Below are 19,917 nucleotides of genomic sequence, written 5' to 3'. Positions count from 1 at the left end.
GAATAAAGGCTTAACATCTACATTTGAATGTCAAATACAGCCAGTTAAAATTTATCATTTTGATGTTAATTGTGGCTAATATATCATTATAGGGCATAACTGGAATTACTAAATCATATTTCTGATAGCATACATACAAAATAGCTTCAATTAACTCTCAGACGTATCCGCAATACTCTGTAAAATAACCCTTATTATGTGAATAAGAAAAAAAAACCCTACTCAGTTGCGTAAGTTCATCCTGCTTTACAACGACACACTCAATGTTTATTCCTTTGCAGTGAAACAGTTGCCTCTTTGAAGGGAAAAAACCCCATTCATCCAACCTGCATTCTAGAATTTAATGCATCAAAAATAAATTACACCACTGAAACATTTTATAACAGCAGAGTTAGCATTTCCGTAATGTACATGCACAGCATAGACCTCCATGTTGCTAAAATAGCACCACTTAATATACTAGTGGTAATATGAGGATTCAACGCAAAAGAGATTATAAACCACTTGCCGCTGTCTTTCAGTTAGGATCTTACTACCTGGGAAAGCTTTAGAACTAGTCGGTTTTAGTCCACCGCAGGGATAATAGGACAGTGAATGCTGTACTGTACTTCCAAAAACTCTTTTTATCTCTAGCAATGTAGGGAGAATCAGCACGTAAGGCTACTTCCATTCTTCTTTGTGGAAAACATGAGGTGAGAATAAGGTCAGAACAAAACTGATATGCAAATGGAGCAAGAAAAGACATCCTTCTACGTGTTCCTCAGCGTAACCTGGTTAATATGCTGTCTCTTGGCCTTTTCATGTTACTGTTGGAAACAACATTTCTTTAAAAAAAACAAACAACAAGCCCAAAACAACATCAACAAAAAAAGCATTTCTCAGTATGGAAACGCCAACTGTAACTGAAAAGGAAAATAGCCACCTGCCCCCAAAACCACTTACCAAAAATGATTAACAATGACTGTTGCTTTTCCACTTTTGAACTTCAATATCTAACAACATTCCTCAGATTTATTTTCTATATAACCTTATAGATTTAACTATACACTCATCTAGAAGTCTAATTCTTAAAAAAGCATACTCTGTTGCACAACAGACTACAATGTGTTTTCATCTGTTATAAAATGCATTAAAAAGTACTTTCAGTCTGGGATACACAGTACAATAAAATTAAGTATATATAGATGGCAGATGCTCACCCACATTCTGCACTGATGTAAGCAAGACAAACTTTTCACAGTATTTTGTTTAGTATTGTGTGGGTATGAATGTATTTATGTTTATAAGTTTATGTTTACACAGGTATACAAGAACATATTTAATCCAAACACTACAGCATGCATATGTGTGTATACAGTCCTGAATTTAGAAAGATTTTATAAATCTTTATACAGTCCAACCAACCCTAAAATGGAACACTAAGTCAATACTCTACAAATGAAATACCTCTGTCCTATTTTTAAAGCAATTACAGTAGATGTTTTAACATGGTTATAGAAAATTACTTTCTTGTAGCACTGTCGTACAATTATAAATTCCAATGTATTTTAATAATAACTTAAAAAAATTATCTTAATTGCTATGCTAGGAAGCACACTGCAACAGAACTACCTGCCAGAATAAGAAGATCAGGCCAGCACGCAGAGATACAGGAAAAGTAAAATATTCCAATAATTAAAAGCCACTGTGTATTTTCTAAACGTTATTCTTTGATTTACAGTGGAACAAACTGTCAACAGCACTATTCAATTTAAAAACTTCCTTAGGTACAAATACCCAGGACAAACTACAGTTACCTCGGTAATTTGCTGGCACATGGTTGTTTTAAAGAAAAATATTGCATAGATTTCGTAATAACTATAGTTTTTGCACAGATTAAAAGATGAAGAATGGAAAGTATTATAAGTGTATCCTGGTTACCACGAACACATTTAATTCTCAACATTATTTGAATTCACTACCACATTGCTTACTCAATTGGCATTAAAAGAGCAGAGGAGAAGATGAGCAGAAACAAACCTAAACAGCAGCAACCAGCCACGGTTTTGGATAAAAAGTCATAGCAATTTTTTAAACGAATAAAAGAACTAAAATATTTAAGTGAAAATTAGCAAAAAATAAACTATTTAGGAAGTATCCATTGTCAAAATTCATCTGGACTGTAGATTACCAGAAGCATAGTAATATTTACATTGTATGAGAAAATAACATCTGAAGTTTGTCATATGGTGAGACATCTTTTAAGAATGCTGGGCTCAACCTTCCCTTAATCTGTTTCGGAAGTTATAGAACTAGAAGCAAGTCTCACATGACAGACTGATACCGTGTAATGAGAAACCTTTGGGGGAAGCTGAGTAAAGACGGTGTGAATTGTGAAGCCCTGTAATAAAGGCACGTATGAGAAACTACTTCCTTCTCCAAAATACATTTTTAGGATTTCAAACTTCTCCAGTTCGAGCTTTTGTCTTTGCTTAAAACTAGTAACTCAAAATGTAATTTCTCAGATTGCAGGTTATTTGGAGATTAATTTTTCCTATTTTTCTCTGAAATTGTTCTACTTTAAATAGTTAAACATTCATTGGAGGAGGAAGGCGACTCCACAATCTGGAAAACAGTGTTTGCTGAGATTTAGGAGATCTAGATTCAAATATTTTCCTCTGTCCCAGATGAATGGCCTAAATCCCCAGTCTTTCTTTCTGGCCTTGGATTTGCCACTGCAGTCCAAGCTCTCAATCCCCTGTGCAGCGAAGGAGCCATTGTGTCTTCTACTGAAAAAAGCAGTCACGTTCTCATTCTTAGTGACTTCACCTTTACTAAATCCCTTCTCCCAGGCTGTTTTATCCCATATTCTATTACTTTTCCACAGATTTAAAGAAAATAAATCTCTGCTTTTGGCTGAGTTTTTTGGATTGGAGGAGACTATAAAAATTTATGTTGCTTTACTATTTGATTTCAAAATTAGAGTATTAAAATGCTGCTGTCCCTCATTTTATCCCATTTTCTCTTGCAGAATATTGTTGCCTTTTTGCTACAATTTCAAATACATCTATTATATTTAAAGCATTCCATTTTCACGCACCTCAGTATAGAAATCACCCATTTCACCCTCACATAAATCTTTACAAAATAGAAGTGGAATAAATATCAGCATTACTGAAACACCTTCAAGGAAATAAGTATAAGATAGATGTTTCTCAAGCTATGATCTGTATATCTAAATATCTTTCAGTTAATTGATAACTTGAAGGCAGTATCAGCTAATCTGTCACTTAAGAGTTTGCAAATCTAAGCTCAATTTCCAGGCCACGAAGAAGCCAAACGCCTTCACTAGATAAATACTCTTTTTAAAATTCTGAAATTAATTAACACAGTGAAAACTACCAGCTTACCTGCTTCCTTCATCTTTCCAGTCTCTGTTAGCGTAGATGCAATTTTACTTATGAAAAAGCACTTCTGTCATAGCTTTTTCTACTCTTATTCTAACATTTATTACATCAATCAAATCTAATCTAAGACGCATCTAATTGAGAGACTGATACTGTAGTACTGCAAAGTTTTTCACACAGTTGCAGCTACATTCACACTACAGCTTTGACTGCATAAGTAGTAAAGGAAAATCAGAATAGAACAATAGAAATCTTTAGGCTTAGACAGAGCTATGTTCATTTTGCAAGTGAATGAAGCTTAGGCTTCTAGGTCACTTTAAAAATGCACAAGAGGTACCTTAAAATTTTACTCACTTTTCACCAAGAAGAGGCAACCATGTATTATATCTGAACTATGGAACCAAGTAGCACCAACAACGCACAGGTATTTGTAAAAGAACTACATAAAATAAAACGTTAAATAACTTCTTTATAAAGAGCTAGAGTGAGGCTATCCTTATGCATCGACTCTGATGCAGCTAAAGCAAATGCTGTTTTGATCCCTGTGGTGTAAGCTGTTGAAGAACAGTAACGCACAGTGGCAACTGTTTCATGTAAGGCAATAATGGCATATTGTGATTAATGCCAATCTTGTCGAACTGAAGAATCTGTTAAGCCTCCTTTTTTCCTCCTGCCTCCAAGACCAGTTAGATTCTTAGCAATGAAAAGATGTCCTTTGTTTGTATAAATATTCCCACTGTGCCTTCATACAGCATAACAAGCAACATCTAGGTATCTCACAAGATGCTGTGAAACAGTTAAAGAAATCAACAGTTACAGACATGACAGTTATCAACTATTAACATATATTCATACCATGATCTTGGCACAGTTACATAGCAAACTTTTTTTTCTAATAATTTCCTCACTGTCTCTACCCAAAAGAAAATGTCAGTCACTCTCACGTTTCAGTTAGTTAATGATGGCTACACAAAAGTCTTGCAAAAATTAAGAATCTCTTTCATTTCCATTGCCTGCAGTAAGTTTTTTTTGGTACCAGGACCTTAGCCCTGCAGAGAGGCATCTTTTGCTAGTTTAATGAAATTCCATCAGCATCTCAATCTGTGAACACTAAAGTTTCTTTCTGTGGCCTACTAATTGATTTTTCACAGCCTTGCTATCATGTTGCATGGAGCTTTTTGGCAACTATGATCACCTGAGAAGACTTACCTGAAAATCCAAACTTTTGCCCAACCATGCCTCTATAATAGGTATGGCTATAAGGTATGTCTATAAGGTAAACACTCAGCTGGCTCTTTCAGTCCTTTGTAAATATGAGAATATGGAGGAGAGCCAGCAGAGGATGAGGATGGATAGCCTACGGTACATCATCACTACCTCACGGCGTTTAGCTTGACCTAGAGGGTAAAAAGAAGAATTTACAAGGAATTCAGCATCCATCAGGAAAAACAGTTATTTCCAGCTTCCTTATTCCATGTAAGTGTGAGATTTAAACCAAAACCCAAAAAACCCTCTTAATATATAAAGTCAACCTTATTTTGGAGATTTTGGGTTGCTGTAATAAACATCAGAGCTGAAAAGCAGTTGTAATCACTCATTGCTATTGAAGATGGATCTTTAACTTCTAAGCAACAACAGAAAAACAGGTTAATACTACAATTAGGCTTTAAGATCATAAACTTGAATAGCGTAATAGAACACAAAATGCTGTGAAACAACTGCTACAGTATTTAGATAAACACTTCAGATAAAGTGAAAAATACTGTTTGCACTAAACTATTAGCTCCACGTCACACAACTTCACCAGTACAAAGTGATTAACGCTCATATCTGATTAAATAATTTGTTCATTTACCAATGAAAAAAGAGAATAATAGAAGACTCCTTATAACACATTGGGGCTTTAGATCCATTTCCTTAACTTGATCGTTCTGCTATTATGGAGTTTAAAAAATGAATTATGTTCTAATGGACATACTGGTGAGCCTTATAAGATGTTCAGAGTAAAAACAACGCTGTATGAGACAGGTAGAAGTGCGCTATTAAGAAGAGTAAATCAATACAGTAATACTTCAGTCTGCTTTTCCCAATGGATATTGCTGTGAAAATAGTTGTAACTGAAGGGGGTAAAATACAGTAAGTTAAACAACCTAACCAGCAAGGCCACTCTCCCTCCTAATTACACTACATCGATAGAAAGATTTATACACTCACCAATTAAAGTAAGTCTCCAACAGTGCTAGGCTAGTGAGCAGGCAAGCTTTTATTGCTGCTATACAGTCATTTCTCAAATATTTTACTTTCTGACTGGCTTCTCACAGACAAAGTCCCACCTATCCTCTGACTACTTAAGTAGTATCAGCACTGTTACTTGTATATATCTGTGCTTCCTGCCATTTGTAACAGGTTTCTATTAAAAAGAAAAATAAATCAGCACTCTGAAGTTTTAGATAGTAATCAATAAACACAAGTGTACATGCATATGGATGTTAATATCTGCACAAGTAGCTCCTGTAAGTTAGGAGCAATTTAAAGAGAAGACTGGTTTATCTGGATTAAATGACCATCTTCACAGTTCACTGTTATTTCTTCTTGATATACTGAAATTCACATGTAATAAAACTCTTCAGTTTATTGAAGCATACAGAATACATTTGAGTTAAAACTAGAACATTTTTACAGTGCTTAAAACTTAAGATCTACTTGAATTACTTTTAGAGGAAACCTCAGAGCAGTGAGGAATAGCCACATAAATGTGTTAAGGTACAAAACGTATGAACTGCAGACCTGCATGTTTATTTGGAAAGATCTAGAAAGTAATAATGCCTCTATAGCCTTTACAGCTTGCAGAACGTACCAAACCAACCGGGCTACTTCCGTTGCAATTGCTTTCTTTAACAAACATCCAGTGGTCACAACTACTAACTCCATGAGCTATTTCATAACTACTACAATATACAGCACATTTCCTACGGTCTTGGAGAAAGATAGATTCAGGAAGCATTGTGTGATTTTAAGTTTTTAATCATACAGTGAGACTGAAGTACTGTTACGATTGCTTTAATCTTTTTTTCTCCCTTTTTTTTAAAAAAAAAGCCTTTCTTTTTCTGCTCGATTTTGAACATTTGCAATGAAAGCTGTTACTTTGCTATGACTGGCAAAAGGAGATTATTTTGAGAGTCTTGGTTTGGTTAATATGCAAGAATGTGAACATTGTTCACTAGCAAATGCAGCCTGGCAGAATGAACTCCAGTGGTTTTGGGGCAGGGTATGCATGTGTGTGAAATAATACTTGTGTACCTCAGAATTGCTGGCAGGTTTTGACCCAAGCCACTGGATAAGAAGGCAAAATGGACTATCAACAGGTTGCAGTTAATGAAGTCTTTATTTATTTAGGGTTCCCAGAAGTCTTCGAAAGAAAACTTGCTAGGAATAAGAGCAAAAAATGAACCACATCTGGGTGCAAAAGAGTTCACCAAACTGAAATCAAACGAAGCCCATGCACTGATGCCATTCCACATTTCAGTCATGCACAATATGAAATCAAATAGGTACTAGCTGCTGCCTGTTAGATCTGTGAAAGTGGATGCTTTTTGCTCTTCTTCTGGCAAATGATTACCTTTTTCTCAAATTTAAAGTAGGGCTTACAACAGCCATGCTTCATTTGACAATTGCTACAAAATTCTATGGTTACATTTGCTGTTGTACAGAAAGTTATACAAATTACTATTTTGTCTACACTGATGTGGTCACATCTGTACAGGATAGTAGTTTCCTTCTCATGTGCACTCATGAGAAAAAAAAAATTATAGATGTCTCTGGCATTTATTAGACATAGTCCATTTTTCAGTCTTTCTATGGGATGTCCAGTTAAGATTTACCAAAGAGTCTGAAGTGCAAAACCTAATACATTGTGCTAAAGAAACTGTTCTACAAAGAAAAAAAAAAAAAGTTCTCTCAGACCATCAGGTTGAAAGTTTGGACAATAGTGTGTACTTCAAAGTTTATACAGATTCTTCTCAGGATCACAATAGCCACCATGCAAGGCCACATACTTCCCTTCCCTACACCTTCTTTGGTTTCGGAGAAAAAAAAAATCACTATTAATAGCAAGAGAAGATAAAACAATTTAGTTAGCAAACCAAAATAAAGCAGTGACCGCAGCAGAGTACAACTGTAAAGACAATGGCGCATGGAAAGAAAGATAACTTCCTGATGACAATGCAAATTGTTTCGTGAGTTGCTATTAACAAATATTTCAAGTGCATGGAGAAGAAATGTCACAATTCTAAAATTTCACAGGTAGCAACTATGAAGCTGTTTATTTTTCCTCCACTCATACTCGGAAACATCAACCCACTTGAGCTAAGGGATTAGCTCTGGGTGTACATGTGTGCATCACTACCAAAGGCTTCCACTTAAAGTGTCTGAAAAGCATTTTAGTAAAATACAGGAGGAAGATGGAATAAAAAGCTTCAAAAAAATAATTGTCTTTTCCTTTGGGGATGCTGTAGTTATGTTTGAGCAAGAAATCTGCTGCCTCGCATTAGTCTCTTCCCTCCCTCTCACTTACATACCTGGTTTACTCCTATATCAGTATCTTTCCTCATTGGTTTTCCCAGAGCTTGTGGGGGTGGGGGTGAGGAAGGCAAGAAAAGAAGCAAAAAAAAAAAAAAAAAAAAAGCTAAAGATCTTTATCACAGATGCTTATAGCACAGATGCTTGAAGGCTAACTCCTACCTTCATATAGGCTTGTGGACACAGATCAGAGGAAACGATACAAGAGCAGAAGAGTGAGAGACAATGCAGAAGGGAGGGGGTATGTGCTGAGGGGAAAGCAACACTATCAGAGGGAATAAAAAATTACTCTTGAGGATCAGAGTCTTCAATTATGAGCATGATACTTGCCATCTATTAATGTGATTAAACAGGCAGACCTAGATAAGACCCCACAAAGAGATTTTTCCACCATTTAACAGAACAAAGGATGCTAGCTACGTGCGAGACATAACATTCCTTTCTAAATGGATAAGACACTGACAGATTTCATTTGAAACCATTTCTTTTAGTTGTGTCCTCCTTACCTCAGTTTCAAGGTCTCCTTGTTACAATTTCAGGTCTAGTCTACTCTTTAAATTTCTTCTGGTTCTCCTCTCCTCCCCTCCCTCACACCCCCCCCGGTTTCTTTTTTCCTTCATTAAAGTAAAAACAACCAAACAACAGAACAGTCAGACTCCTTGCTAAGTTTATAAAAAGTCCTAAAGTACAGCAGTGCTACAATGGAAAGTCCTTTTCTAGGGAATCTGCATCTCCTTTCGCAGGGCATGTGCATATAACTGGCAATCTTTTTTATTACACATGAAGTCTTCATTCAGTCATCCCACTGCTCCCTTCTTGGGTACTTCTCATCCTGATTTGCATATATCTGCAACCAGTCTAATCTAATATCTGCTGAAATCTGTTTTCCTATGTTCTTATGTGGTCAGCTCACTTTCAGCACTGACATCTCTTACTCTAAATTTTGAGAAAAATCTATTGCGCTAGCCCCTAAAAATCTCATCACACTTTTTAAGAACAGACTAACTCTCTCAATGTGCTCTTTCAAAGTTCCCTTGCTGCCTATTTACATCTTTAATTCCAACTGATCAAACAACAGGAACACTAAAGAATCCATCACATTGTGCAGGTATTCTGATATACTTGATTCCTGCCTCTATCTCCAGTTTTCAGAAAAAGCTATGGTGACAAGTATGTCCTTTATCGGTTATCAACTCAGTACTACAGGTAGCATGCTCTCTGAATTTTTTTTTCTTTCTGTTTCTTCAGACACTAGTTTTGTTCAGTCCAACTTTAATTACTTGTTTTGCATTAAATTTAACACTTGTTACCTGTAGGTTTCAGTCTCATTGTACACTGTATAGGAGGGAACAACTGCACAATTCCATTGTAGCACCAACTTAGTGAATACTGAAATCTATTCTTTCATTATCAGTTGTCACAATAATTTGATGTGCACATATATTGAAAACATACATTGCATTTTCTGTCACAAGTATCTGCTTGCTCTTTTGATGCTTTCCAGCTACACAGCGTCTCTTGCCTGCAGGCCCCATCTGTTGTCTTTCCTTTCACTCTATCTTTCACTATCATCCTATTATGTTATTTAGAACTCTAGCTTCAGACACTATCCTAGGCTTCCGCTTCTAGAAAATCATTTTGTCTTTTTTGACAAATGATTTTGATAATTTTACTGTGCATTAGCATTCTTTCTTCTAGTAACTACACCTTTCCAGATAATTTGTCTAATTCAGGTTTCATCCAACAAATGACATTTACACTTGTTGTACCCAATGCACAATTTTAATCTAAATTAGTGAAGCCCATCCAAAAGCTGCAGGTGCTTTTACTTGGTTTAATTTAGGCTTCTTCCAGTTTAACACAAATTGATTTAGTTTATACCCAATCAAAATCAAGTAAATCTTTACAATAAGCATCTATAGAGCAGTTTAGACCAGCTTTAGCAAGTTTGTTTAAAAACAAAATTTAAATTACACTGATGCATATTTAGATAAGACCTTACATAGCCTAGCACACCTTGAGATAAAAATCGTGATCTTTTTCTAGCTTTGCCTTCCACTATTTTTTCCTCCTTCCTTCCCTTAAACTCATTATTCAGTGCATTTAATTAATCTTTGATAAATGAACAAAATATAAATATATATGGTACACCTGGTCAAGTGAACGTATCTGATGGTTCTTCATGATGAATGCTGCTGTGTACGTGAGAAATGAAATAAAGAAAATTGCTTTTGGTTAATAAAGGCAACAGAAAAGAAGAAATCATTATTTTCCTAGCTTGAAGCAAGAAGAAGGGAAACAAGACAAAAGATAGGAACACAAACTTACCTTTGGTAACACAAAAGTGGAATTACTCCTGAGGTTTCCCAAGACAGAGAGCAACAGGGATAAGGGATGTACTACCTAAAGTAAGGCAAGTGAATAATATAACTAAATCTTCCTCTGGAAGAACAAGGACTGACAATAATGAAGATGTAAACAACAGACACTCAGGTAGAGTAGGAAACATTTACTTACTTAAGCTGAAGATAGTAGTGATTGCTTACCTTGAGAAACTATTACACCTTCATGACCTGAAAATCATTCTTGGCAGGCAGAACTAGATCAAGCATGATACCTTTGAAGAAAGCCACAAATATTAAAGCCATACACAAAATTTGAAATAAAATGGGAGCTTAAACATTGTAATTCAGCATGATACTGCTGTCTGTATATACTAAAGACTAGTTGCAAGTGGACATAACCAGCCTAGAGCAAAGAAAAAAATCATCTCTAGACTACCAGTGATACAGAAAACCAGATTAATAGCAAATAATAGTAACAGGGAATTAACTAAGATTACTTTATTATCTTTAACACGCCTTAATTGAAAATGATATGAGAATATTCCAATGCATCTTAAAATAACAGCTCAACCACTACTGTAAAAGGAATTGTATAAGCCCACATGACAGTACTGAATTATCATAGGCTCACAAACAACTGAACTTCATAAGTAACAACTCCTTAAGGACTCAATATCAGTTATATCTCTAATTTCAAATTCATTCACAGAATCACAGAATGGCAGGGGTTGGAAGGGACCCCTGTGGGTCCAACCCTCCTGCCGAAGCAGGGTCACCTACAGTAGGCTGCAGAGGACCTTGTCCAGGCGTGTCTTGAATATCTCCAGAGAAGGAGAGACTCCACAACCTCCCTGGGCAGCCTGTTCCAGTGCTCCATCACCCTCAGAGGGAAGAAGTTCTTCCTCATGTTCAGACGGAACTTCCTCTGCTTCAGTTTGTGCCCATTGCCCCTTGTCCTGTCGCTGGGCACCACTGAAAAGAGCTTGGCCCCATCCTCTTGACACCCACCCTTCAGATATTTGTAAGTATATATTAGGTCCCCTCGCAGCCTTCTCTTCTTCAGGCTGAACAAGCCCAGCTCCCTCAGCCTCTCCTTGTAGGAGAGATGCTCCAGTCCCCTCACCATCCTCGTAGCCCTCCTCTGGACTCTCTCCAGTAGATCCTCATCTTTCTTGAACTGGGGAGCCCAGAACTGGATACAGTACTCCAGATGGGGCCTCACTAGGGCAGTGTAGAGGGGAAGGAGAACCTCCCTCGACCTGCTGGCCACACTCCTCCTAATGCACTCCAGGATGCCATTGGCCTTCTTGGCAGCCAGGGCACACTGCTGGCTCATGGTTAACCTGTCGTCCACCAGGACACCCAGGTCCCTCTCCACAGAGCTACTTCCCAGCAGGTCCGCCCCAAGCCTGTACTGATGCATGGGGAATGTTTTACAGGGTTAAACATTTAGTAATGTTCATGGGGGGAAGAAACAAAACAACAACCCAAAAAATCGAGTCTTTTGGGAAGGAAAAACCCCACCACATCGTTGTATGTTACGCCTTCTGCAGAGAAACCTTGATCCACCAATAAGGAAAGCCCTGACATACCAACATTGCTATTGCAAGACATCACAAATTGCATTTCAGTTGTTAAAAGTACAAATTTTTGTGTGTCAGTTGGGTTCTTGTGCTGGATTACATCTTCAGTATTGCAGCATGACCAAAGAATTCCAAAATCTTCCCCAAAACCTTATGGATAAGATCCAGCAACTGCATACTTCCAGAGGTGGCGAAGGATGGAAGAAGTGAAAGATACTATCAGGCATCTGAACTGCAACACAACATCACAACATTGCTAAACCAACATATTTTAGCTTTGAACAGAAACACCTGACAGCAATAGTCATGTTTTTCCAATACAGCGTTTTTTCCCCAGAGAAACTGTTTCCATTTTCCAAGCAGCTCTACTGTTTACTTAAATATCCGAATTAGAGACCGTGAAAAAGCAAATGAGATTTCCTTATATATTTTAGGGTTAACAAACATTCTCCTGCTAATAATTGCTTAATACTGTGTGATACCTCTACCACGAAAGTATTCAATTATTTTGGAAATACACTTTTTCAGCATAGTAGAGCATTTCCTGAGCTGGAACAAAATGGCTTCCTTCTCCTGAAGCCATCAAACCATGCTTGAAACAATTCTAATCTAAGACAACAGCAACAAAAAAGTTGCTAGTTTTATGCAATTGAAGCCCTCTATGCAAACAGTTCATTAAAAAAATATCTTTAAACCCCCTTTAGAGAAATTTCTGTCCTCCTTGTGTTTGTTAAGAACTCACATTCTCCATCTGAAATGTCAATGAAGAGACTCGAATAGAATTGGACCAGCTAGGCAATAACTGGTATGGCACCTTTCAGGTTTCAAATGCAAATAAAATAGTCTGACTTTGAAAAAGGTTCATCTCCCACAGATCTTTACTTAAAATTGGACTTATCTTGCAAAAAATTGTTTTGTATAACATGAAATTAATTTTGGCTTAATTACTATAATAACATGTTAAGTTTTTTTTCCCCCAATCCATCTGGCTTAAGCACTTCAAATGGCATCTTCTGTCAATCAAATAGGTTATATATCGTGTCATCACTAGACTTAAAATCAAGCCCAAGATACAAAGCCAACACTCAGTTAACTTTTTCAAAGTTACACTCAGTACCATTTTTCAAAACGGAGGAACCATTCTTGCAGGTTTCAACAGTCTGAAGGTACTCCCAACTGAAAAACAATCAGCTCACAACCAGTAAAACAATCACTTATTAATGTCTCCTAAAATTGAAATATTAGTGGAAATGGGGTTTTTTTCAGGTTGTTTTGTTTTGTTCTTTTAATTTAGGGTTTATAGAAATCTGACATGGAATCGGGTTGTTTACTGAAAAGGGATTTTTTAAATTTTTTTTTTAGGATTTAGGTGCTGTAGGTTCAGAATTTTCACTTACAACCAAAAAAGCCAGAAAACAACTCTATTTTTTAAATGCAAACAACTAACTACAAGAACTTTTAAGAAAATATTGTAGTTCTCAGTATCCAAAATAATACACTGTGCTCAGAATATATTGATTTAATAAGAAACTGATTGAAGACGTAGAAGTGAACACTAAACAATAGGAGCAATGATGGGTAAAGAACACGAACAGTCATCAGAAATGTTTGCCTAGTTACTTACACTATTTGCTCATCTAGATGTCCCGCACACGTCTGTCAGAGAATCTAGTTGCTGGTCTCTAACCAAACATACAATTCTGCAGTTACATATTTGATAAAATTCAGTTATCCTGACTGTTACACGAGCAGATCATATGTGGAATATTACACAAACGACATTAGTTTTGTATACATATGATGCCTGCCTTTTACGGATTAGTAGCTAAAATCCTTTGATTAGTGCAGCATTCATTAAATGACGCCAGATGCTAGTATTAATTACATGTTGAGTGGATCATTTTCCCATTACGTTTCTTTTGTTACCAGTCTCATCTTTTTAGTTATCAGCCTGTCCTATAAGCAGATTAAGCACCAGACTTTTTTTTTAGGGGGTCGGTCTATATTCCTTGTTTGACCAAACTGGGCGACCGACCTTTTCTACACTACCACACCATCTGGAGTCCTCTTGCACTTTTCAAAACCTGTACTTATCATCTGTTAGAAAATTTATAAGAAATTTTATTTGAAAGGTTATTTGTGTGGCTATCTCAAGTCATCTTATGTTTAATGTTGGAAGCCATATGATTTATTGCTTGCTTTGTACAAACAGATAATGTCTATTGTGGTTTGTAACAAACCTTGCCAAATTGTAACTGGCATATCAAATATTAATTTGGCATTTCAAAAGTGATTGAAGAACAAGTACAGTGAAAGGTAGATGGAAAGGCATATGTTAAACAAGTTGTCATCCTTGATGTCAGTCTCGAGACAAAAAAGATTCCCATTCTGTGTAATATTACATGCACTCCCACAAAACAAAACCTATCCACTGTTCCCACGAATTCTAGCAGGATTCCTAGTCCACATTTTCTGGTCAAGTAAGTTTTTCTATTTAGTGTGTTTACCCTGACATGTACACCAACTTCTTCTTCATAACAATTCAAAGCACTCCTGGAGTGAGGGGGGAAAAAAGTACAAATGGCAAAGTCATTCATTTAGAAACAATTTCTGCCATAAAACAAAGGGTTATAAATTGAAAGCTGACAGAGAATAAAGACATTAGAATAATAACTGATCAAAGGATGATCAAGAGTCACTAATGTGATTTTGGTAAAGAATTAAATACAATCCTAAAATTTAAATCACACAGAATTTTCCAGAAGACACAGGGCACTAACAGTGCCTTTGCACACAGCACTTGTAAGACTTATTAGGAACCAAAGTTCTAATGGGAAGAAATGCAGCAAAAAGACACTAAGGTGACCAGGAAGTACAGAGTCTGCTTCACAAGTGGAGACTGAAAACAAACAAAAACAAATTCTATCAAGAGGACACATTTATTAAACATATATAACATTTCATATATACACACACACATATACACGCATACATAACATTGTATATATTATATGTATAACCTACACAGAAGGGCAGTATTCAAGCTAAAAGATATCCACACACAAAATAAGATGTAAATTAGTCTGTAACACTGCATTTCTAACCACCAGAGAAGCGATGATCTGGAGCAGTTGTTCTGCGTGAAGTAGGAAAGCAAAAAAAGCCTCACTACCTTTGGAACACATCAAGTCCCGTTTATGCTATGAAGATCTATTATGCGGCTGGATGAAACAGCAGTGACCAGGACTTGATGACCTGAAGTCGTCTCTTTCAATCTTATATTTCTGCAGTGGGACTGGTAGATCCCCACACAGGGGAAATATGTGGGATAGTTGCCCTGCATTTGTAAAGTTATGATTGCAACCTTAAAATAGCTACTTGGAAAAAAATTCTTTTCACTGATGGTTCAAAAGATGTCTCCCGCTACACAATCCAACTGGTTGAACTGTATTCCCTGAATACTCACTTCTGCATCTGTACCTTTACACAGTTTACTTTTAGAAGAGTAATTTGCAATGAGCTACAAGGCTCTCCCCTTCTCCTTATACTTCCTCCCTGAGGCAGCTTATGCAGAAACTAGTTGGTAATCTTCCCTTCCTAACTTCTCAATGGAAGTGCACACTTGCTACTCAGTAATCAATACCTTTGTTCATAAAGTCCTGATTAACAGCTCTAATTTTGAAATGTAATTGAAACTGAATTTGTATCTGAGATGGAAGCTGTCTTTTGCTGCAAAAAGAAAAGTTACAATCAAGAGTCTCCTTATCACTTTTCAGACACCAATACAGCCACATAAACAAGTGCATGTATTTCTAGCTATTTTTTTTTCCAACTACCATTGCATTTGATGGGTTAGCAGAGTTCAAAGTAGCCTCTGCTTTTGTCTGCTTCCAGTATCTTGTGTGCCTGCAGCAGGCCTTGCTTTCACTTTTCCAGGTGTCCAACTTTCTCTAGATCTGAGTTAAACACAAACAAGCATGCTACAGTACACCTCGCTATTATTACAACTGACAATATTGAAAGTAATAAACAAATGTTTTCCAATTTATTTTTCCAGTAGTAAAATAATACATATGAATATAGCTGAGAATGTGTGCTCCTGTGGTGTCACACCCTAGGTACTCTGATTGTCTGTCTTGTTTGATTATTGTCCTATACTCAGCTTCAACAAACTTCTTACTGTACACTTTGCTCTCAGAGACATACTTTCTTTTAATTTACAGCAATTCCAAGTCATTTATTTTTATTTATACAATATACAATAGTTTGGGCCTACTGTACTGGTCCTGAAGCAGTAGCAGACTTCAAAAACGCCTTCTGGAGATCACCCCTAATGGATCAGCTTGCACGATGGAAGACAGACATCAATTCCCCAGAATGAGGGGAAAATCGAAACGAAAACCACAGACATTTCACATGGCTTGTCTGAACACAAAGCCTGATGCCATGGACTTGCCTTTCCCCCCAGATATGGGCTCCTTGTCCAACTAAATTTTTTGCCCTAACACATTCTTAAAACCTTCTGTATTTGTACAGGATTTCTGGTTCTATGCCAGTTTGACTTGATAGTCAGCTGATACCAGGAAATCCTGGACATGACCACGGGTACCTGCACTCTGGAACTGTGTAAGACACGCCCAGCATATCAGTAACTTCATCCTGAAGGATTTGAATTTACAGCTCATGTAAAGCCCAGCTAGACCATTCAAAGTAGGGCAACACTTACAGAAATATGGGAGCCTTCATACAAATCTACCATGCAGCCATAAACTCCCTTTTTGCTTTTAAAGAAAAACAATGGACTGTTTTGAAACCCCTGACTTTAAAGAATGGGACTATTCAAAGTCGCAAATTTCAGCATTCATGTAACTATGTGCGAGGTTGGAGGCTGAGACTGTAAGGTCTTTCAGGCAATGACTATTATTTATTAGTAGACTGCAAACCAGCATACTGGGAACGTGAACCAACAACTAGGCCTCCTGGGTGCACAGTATGGCTGAATATATTTTACACAATGCATAACCTGGCACATCACTGATGCACATACCTTCAATTACTATTTTTGACACAGAACTCAGGAGACTCCATAGCCTACAGAAAGGCTAAGTAGCACCCACAAGTTTTATGCGTACAGCAGTTGAAACTGCAGAGATGACTTATGTGAAGTTACTTGTTTTCAGCAATAGTGACTTCAAATGTAATTGAACTGGGAAGTGTTGCTGGAATCAGATACATCAGCTTCAGAGGATATAGTGGTATATTCAAATACATGCGCTCACTGCATCGTACTCAAATGATCTTACCATCATAAAATCAAAGTGAATTTTTTTCAAATAATCCAAACCAGTTCTTTTTCAATGACACTAACTTCCTGGAAATGTCTTTGTACAAGAAACATTTACAGATCAATTTTAACTTACTTCCACCGACAGTTACAAAGCTTTTTGAAGAGTTCATGTTAACTGGCTTTGGTTTGTTTTAAGGATATATTTGGGCAGCTGAAAACAAAATAAAAAATAGATACCTGAAGTGTTTGACAGGAAATCGATACAAGAATAAAAAAACTGAAGATAATAATAGTAAGGAACATCTTATATTTATTATCCGAGTACAAAAATGAATGGTAAAAACCCCATAACACTCAATTACATATTCCATGAACAAGCACACCGCTGATATGATTCCCATGAGGCCTGCTACACGACTTCAGCTACAGCAAAGCACGCATTTCCCAGCTATTGTGCAGCACTGTAATTACTCTCACCTTTGGTGGAACTCAAAGCTCCTAAGGTTGCCTTGTCAGTTCTACCTCAAAAAAGATTTTTGAGAAGAAACCCCTTCTGAAACTGCTAAAGACTCTGATGACATAAGAAGAAAATCTTGGCACCAAGGACACCAAAGGAAGGAGCATATAATATACGGAACACAGATCATTTGGAATTGCAGCTGAACTTCAGTTTGTCACCTCCCTCTCCCTCTAATTTCTCAACTGCAAACCTGACAATTCCCACACCCCTGGAAGAAAATATGTTCACTGTTTTTGTTTACTTTGGGAAAACAAACCAACAGCTTCCTCCTAGTTTCAAAACACGTGCGTATTTTTTTTTGTTCTGGTGAGACATTTTAAAAGCTTTCTCAGAAAAATTTTTGAAACTTCACAACTTCCAAGTCAGTAGGTCCAGGCTGAGACAAGCATCTATGTTCATCTCTTCTACACGCAAAGTCAACCCAGTCAAAAATAGGTCAAACTCAAACAAAAGTTATAGAAGATTCGCATTTTTATTTCATAACCTTACAAACTGATGATCAGATTTGTTAAATCTCATTCATTTACTGTCAAATATTCTCCACTGATGATTACTATTAGATTATTCCAAAAAATGTTCATACAGCACATTTTACAGCATATTTCAAAAAAAAGTTCAAAACAATCCCTTCCAGGATTTTTAGCACTGCTTATTTCCCCAACTGGAAAACCAGTTATGTACACAGCCATAAGGCAGGACACCTCAACGTCTTCAGGTACCATATGGAAAATATACACAGCCTTCCATTCCCATCTGGGCAGTTTAATTTTATTTTCCTGGAATGAGGTGTTAGACTACTGTTTCCCCCATCTTGAGTCCAGTTACTCTGAGAGTACAGCTAAATTTGTCTTTCCTTAGGAGTTATACTGCGACGTCACTTACGGATTTGTCATTTACTCACTTTAAATATATCCCATCTATTTGTGAGGCATTTGAGCGTAGACTTGAGTTTGTTTTAAGGCTATAAAATCACAGATGTGTATACCATTTTTCTCAAGGCTACTAACTCAACTTTTGAAGGATCTATTCCCCTCCCCCCACCCTTCCTCTGGTCCTCACCCAGAGCCCCTTCCCACAGGCTTGGGATACTTTAGGTAGAAGGAGCCTCGCACACACAGCGGCTCCTCGTTCTGACAGACTTTCACCCACGCCAGGCAATACCCCTCTTCGGTACCAAATCCGCTCCGCAGCCACCCACCGAGGCCGTGCCCGCAGGCCGCGGCAAGGCGTCCCCAGCCCTCAGGAGGCCAAGCCCGCAGCACTCACCGGCGACCCCCGCCCTCCCCCGGCACGGCGCCGCGAGCCCCTCCGTTCCTCACCAGCCCTTCCCCAAGGCCGGGCCCTCGCTAGAGCCGCTGCTGCCTCAGTAGCCGGGGCAGGCCCCAGCTGCTTTCCTTCCTGGCCGGAGGGAGCAGCGGCGACCGTGACGGGAAGGGAACGGCGGGGCAGCCGCCGCTCCGCGCCCGCGGGCAGCCCGGCACCCACCTCCCGCCGGGTGACGAGCAGCTGGTAGAAGTCCTTGCTGGGGGCCAGGGCCTGCCCGCTCGCCTCGAACACCGCCTCCCTCAGCGGTGACGCCATTTTGGGACGCTGGAAGGCGGTGTCTATGGCAACCAGGAAGAGGCGGATATCACGCGGGGTCACCGGGAGCCCAGCCCCCTCTTAAAGGAGCAGGCCCGGCGGTAACGCGGCGGCCGGGCAGGGTCTTCGTTCTCGCCGCCGGCACAGCCCCGCTCCTCCGTCGGCCGCCACCCCCGCCCCCGCGTGGGGGGAGACGCTCGCGCGGACCCCGGGGTGACGACCCCGGCGGAGGGATACTGACCGCCGAACGCCGACCCCGCCGAGCGCAGGGAGCGGGGCGCGCACAGGCCGCAGCGGGGGCTGCGTGGGGGGCGGCAGCCGGGGTGGGGGCCGCCGGTCCGGCCGGGGGGGCGCGCGGGCCCCGGCGCGGGCCCCGGCGCCGGCAGAAAGTAGTCCCCCAGCCTCCCCCTCGCGCCGCTGGAAAGGGTTCGGCGGCGGCGGCGGACGAGGCGCTGCTGGGTGCTGCGGCTTCAGCTGATAATTGAAGGGAAGAGAGGAGGCTGCTGCCGGGAGGAGGGGAGGCGCGGAGCGTCTGCGGAGGCCGCATCGGGACAAACTAGGTACCCAGGGCCCCTCTGTTCTTTCAGGGGGCGCGGGGGAGGCGGGCGCGGGGCGGCGTGGCGCTGGGCCCCCTCGG

General features: G+C 39.0%; 2 protein-coding genes across 6 annotated transcripts in view; one reads left to right on the top strand and one right to left on the bottom strand.

Annotated features, from left to right (window-relative positions):
* Window positions 1-19,286, bottom strand: part of FBXO36 (F-box protein 36) — a 31,678-nt gene extending 12,392 nt beyond the window's left edge. The window contains exon 1 of the mRNA XM_075417966.1: window positions 19,185-19,286. Within this exon, the coding sequence (XP_075274081.1) occupies window positions 19,185-19,280 (96 nt within the window). The 5' untranslated portion in view covers window positions 19,281-19,286. The remainder of the gene's footprint in view (window positions 1-19,184) is intronic.
* Window positions 19,287-19,626: 340 nt separating this feature from the next.
* Window positions 19,627-19,917, top strand: part of TRIP12 (thyroid hormone receptor interactor 12) — an 81,808-nt gene continuing 81,517 nt past the window's right edge. For all 5 annotated transcript variants that reach the window (XM_075417961.1, XM_075417960.1, XM_075417959.1 and 2 more), the window contains exon 1: window positions 19,627-19,840. The gene's annotated coding sequence lies outside the window, so the exon portion shown is untranslated. The remainder of the gene's footprint in view (window positions 19,841-19,917) is intronic.

This window comes from Opisthocomus hoazin, chromosome 4 (genome assembly GCF_030867145.1).
Source record: "Opisthocomus hoazin isolate bOpiHoa1 chromosome 4, bOpiHoa1.hap1, whole genome shotgun sequence".
Taxonomy (NCBI): Eukaryota; Metazoa; Chordata; class Aves; order Opisthocomiformes; family Opisthocomidae; genus Opisthocomus; species Opisthocomus hoazin.
The sequence above is the reverse complement of the archived record's forward strand: the minus strand, read 5'-3'. Positions and strand labels throughout refer to the sequence as shown.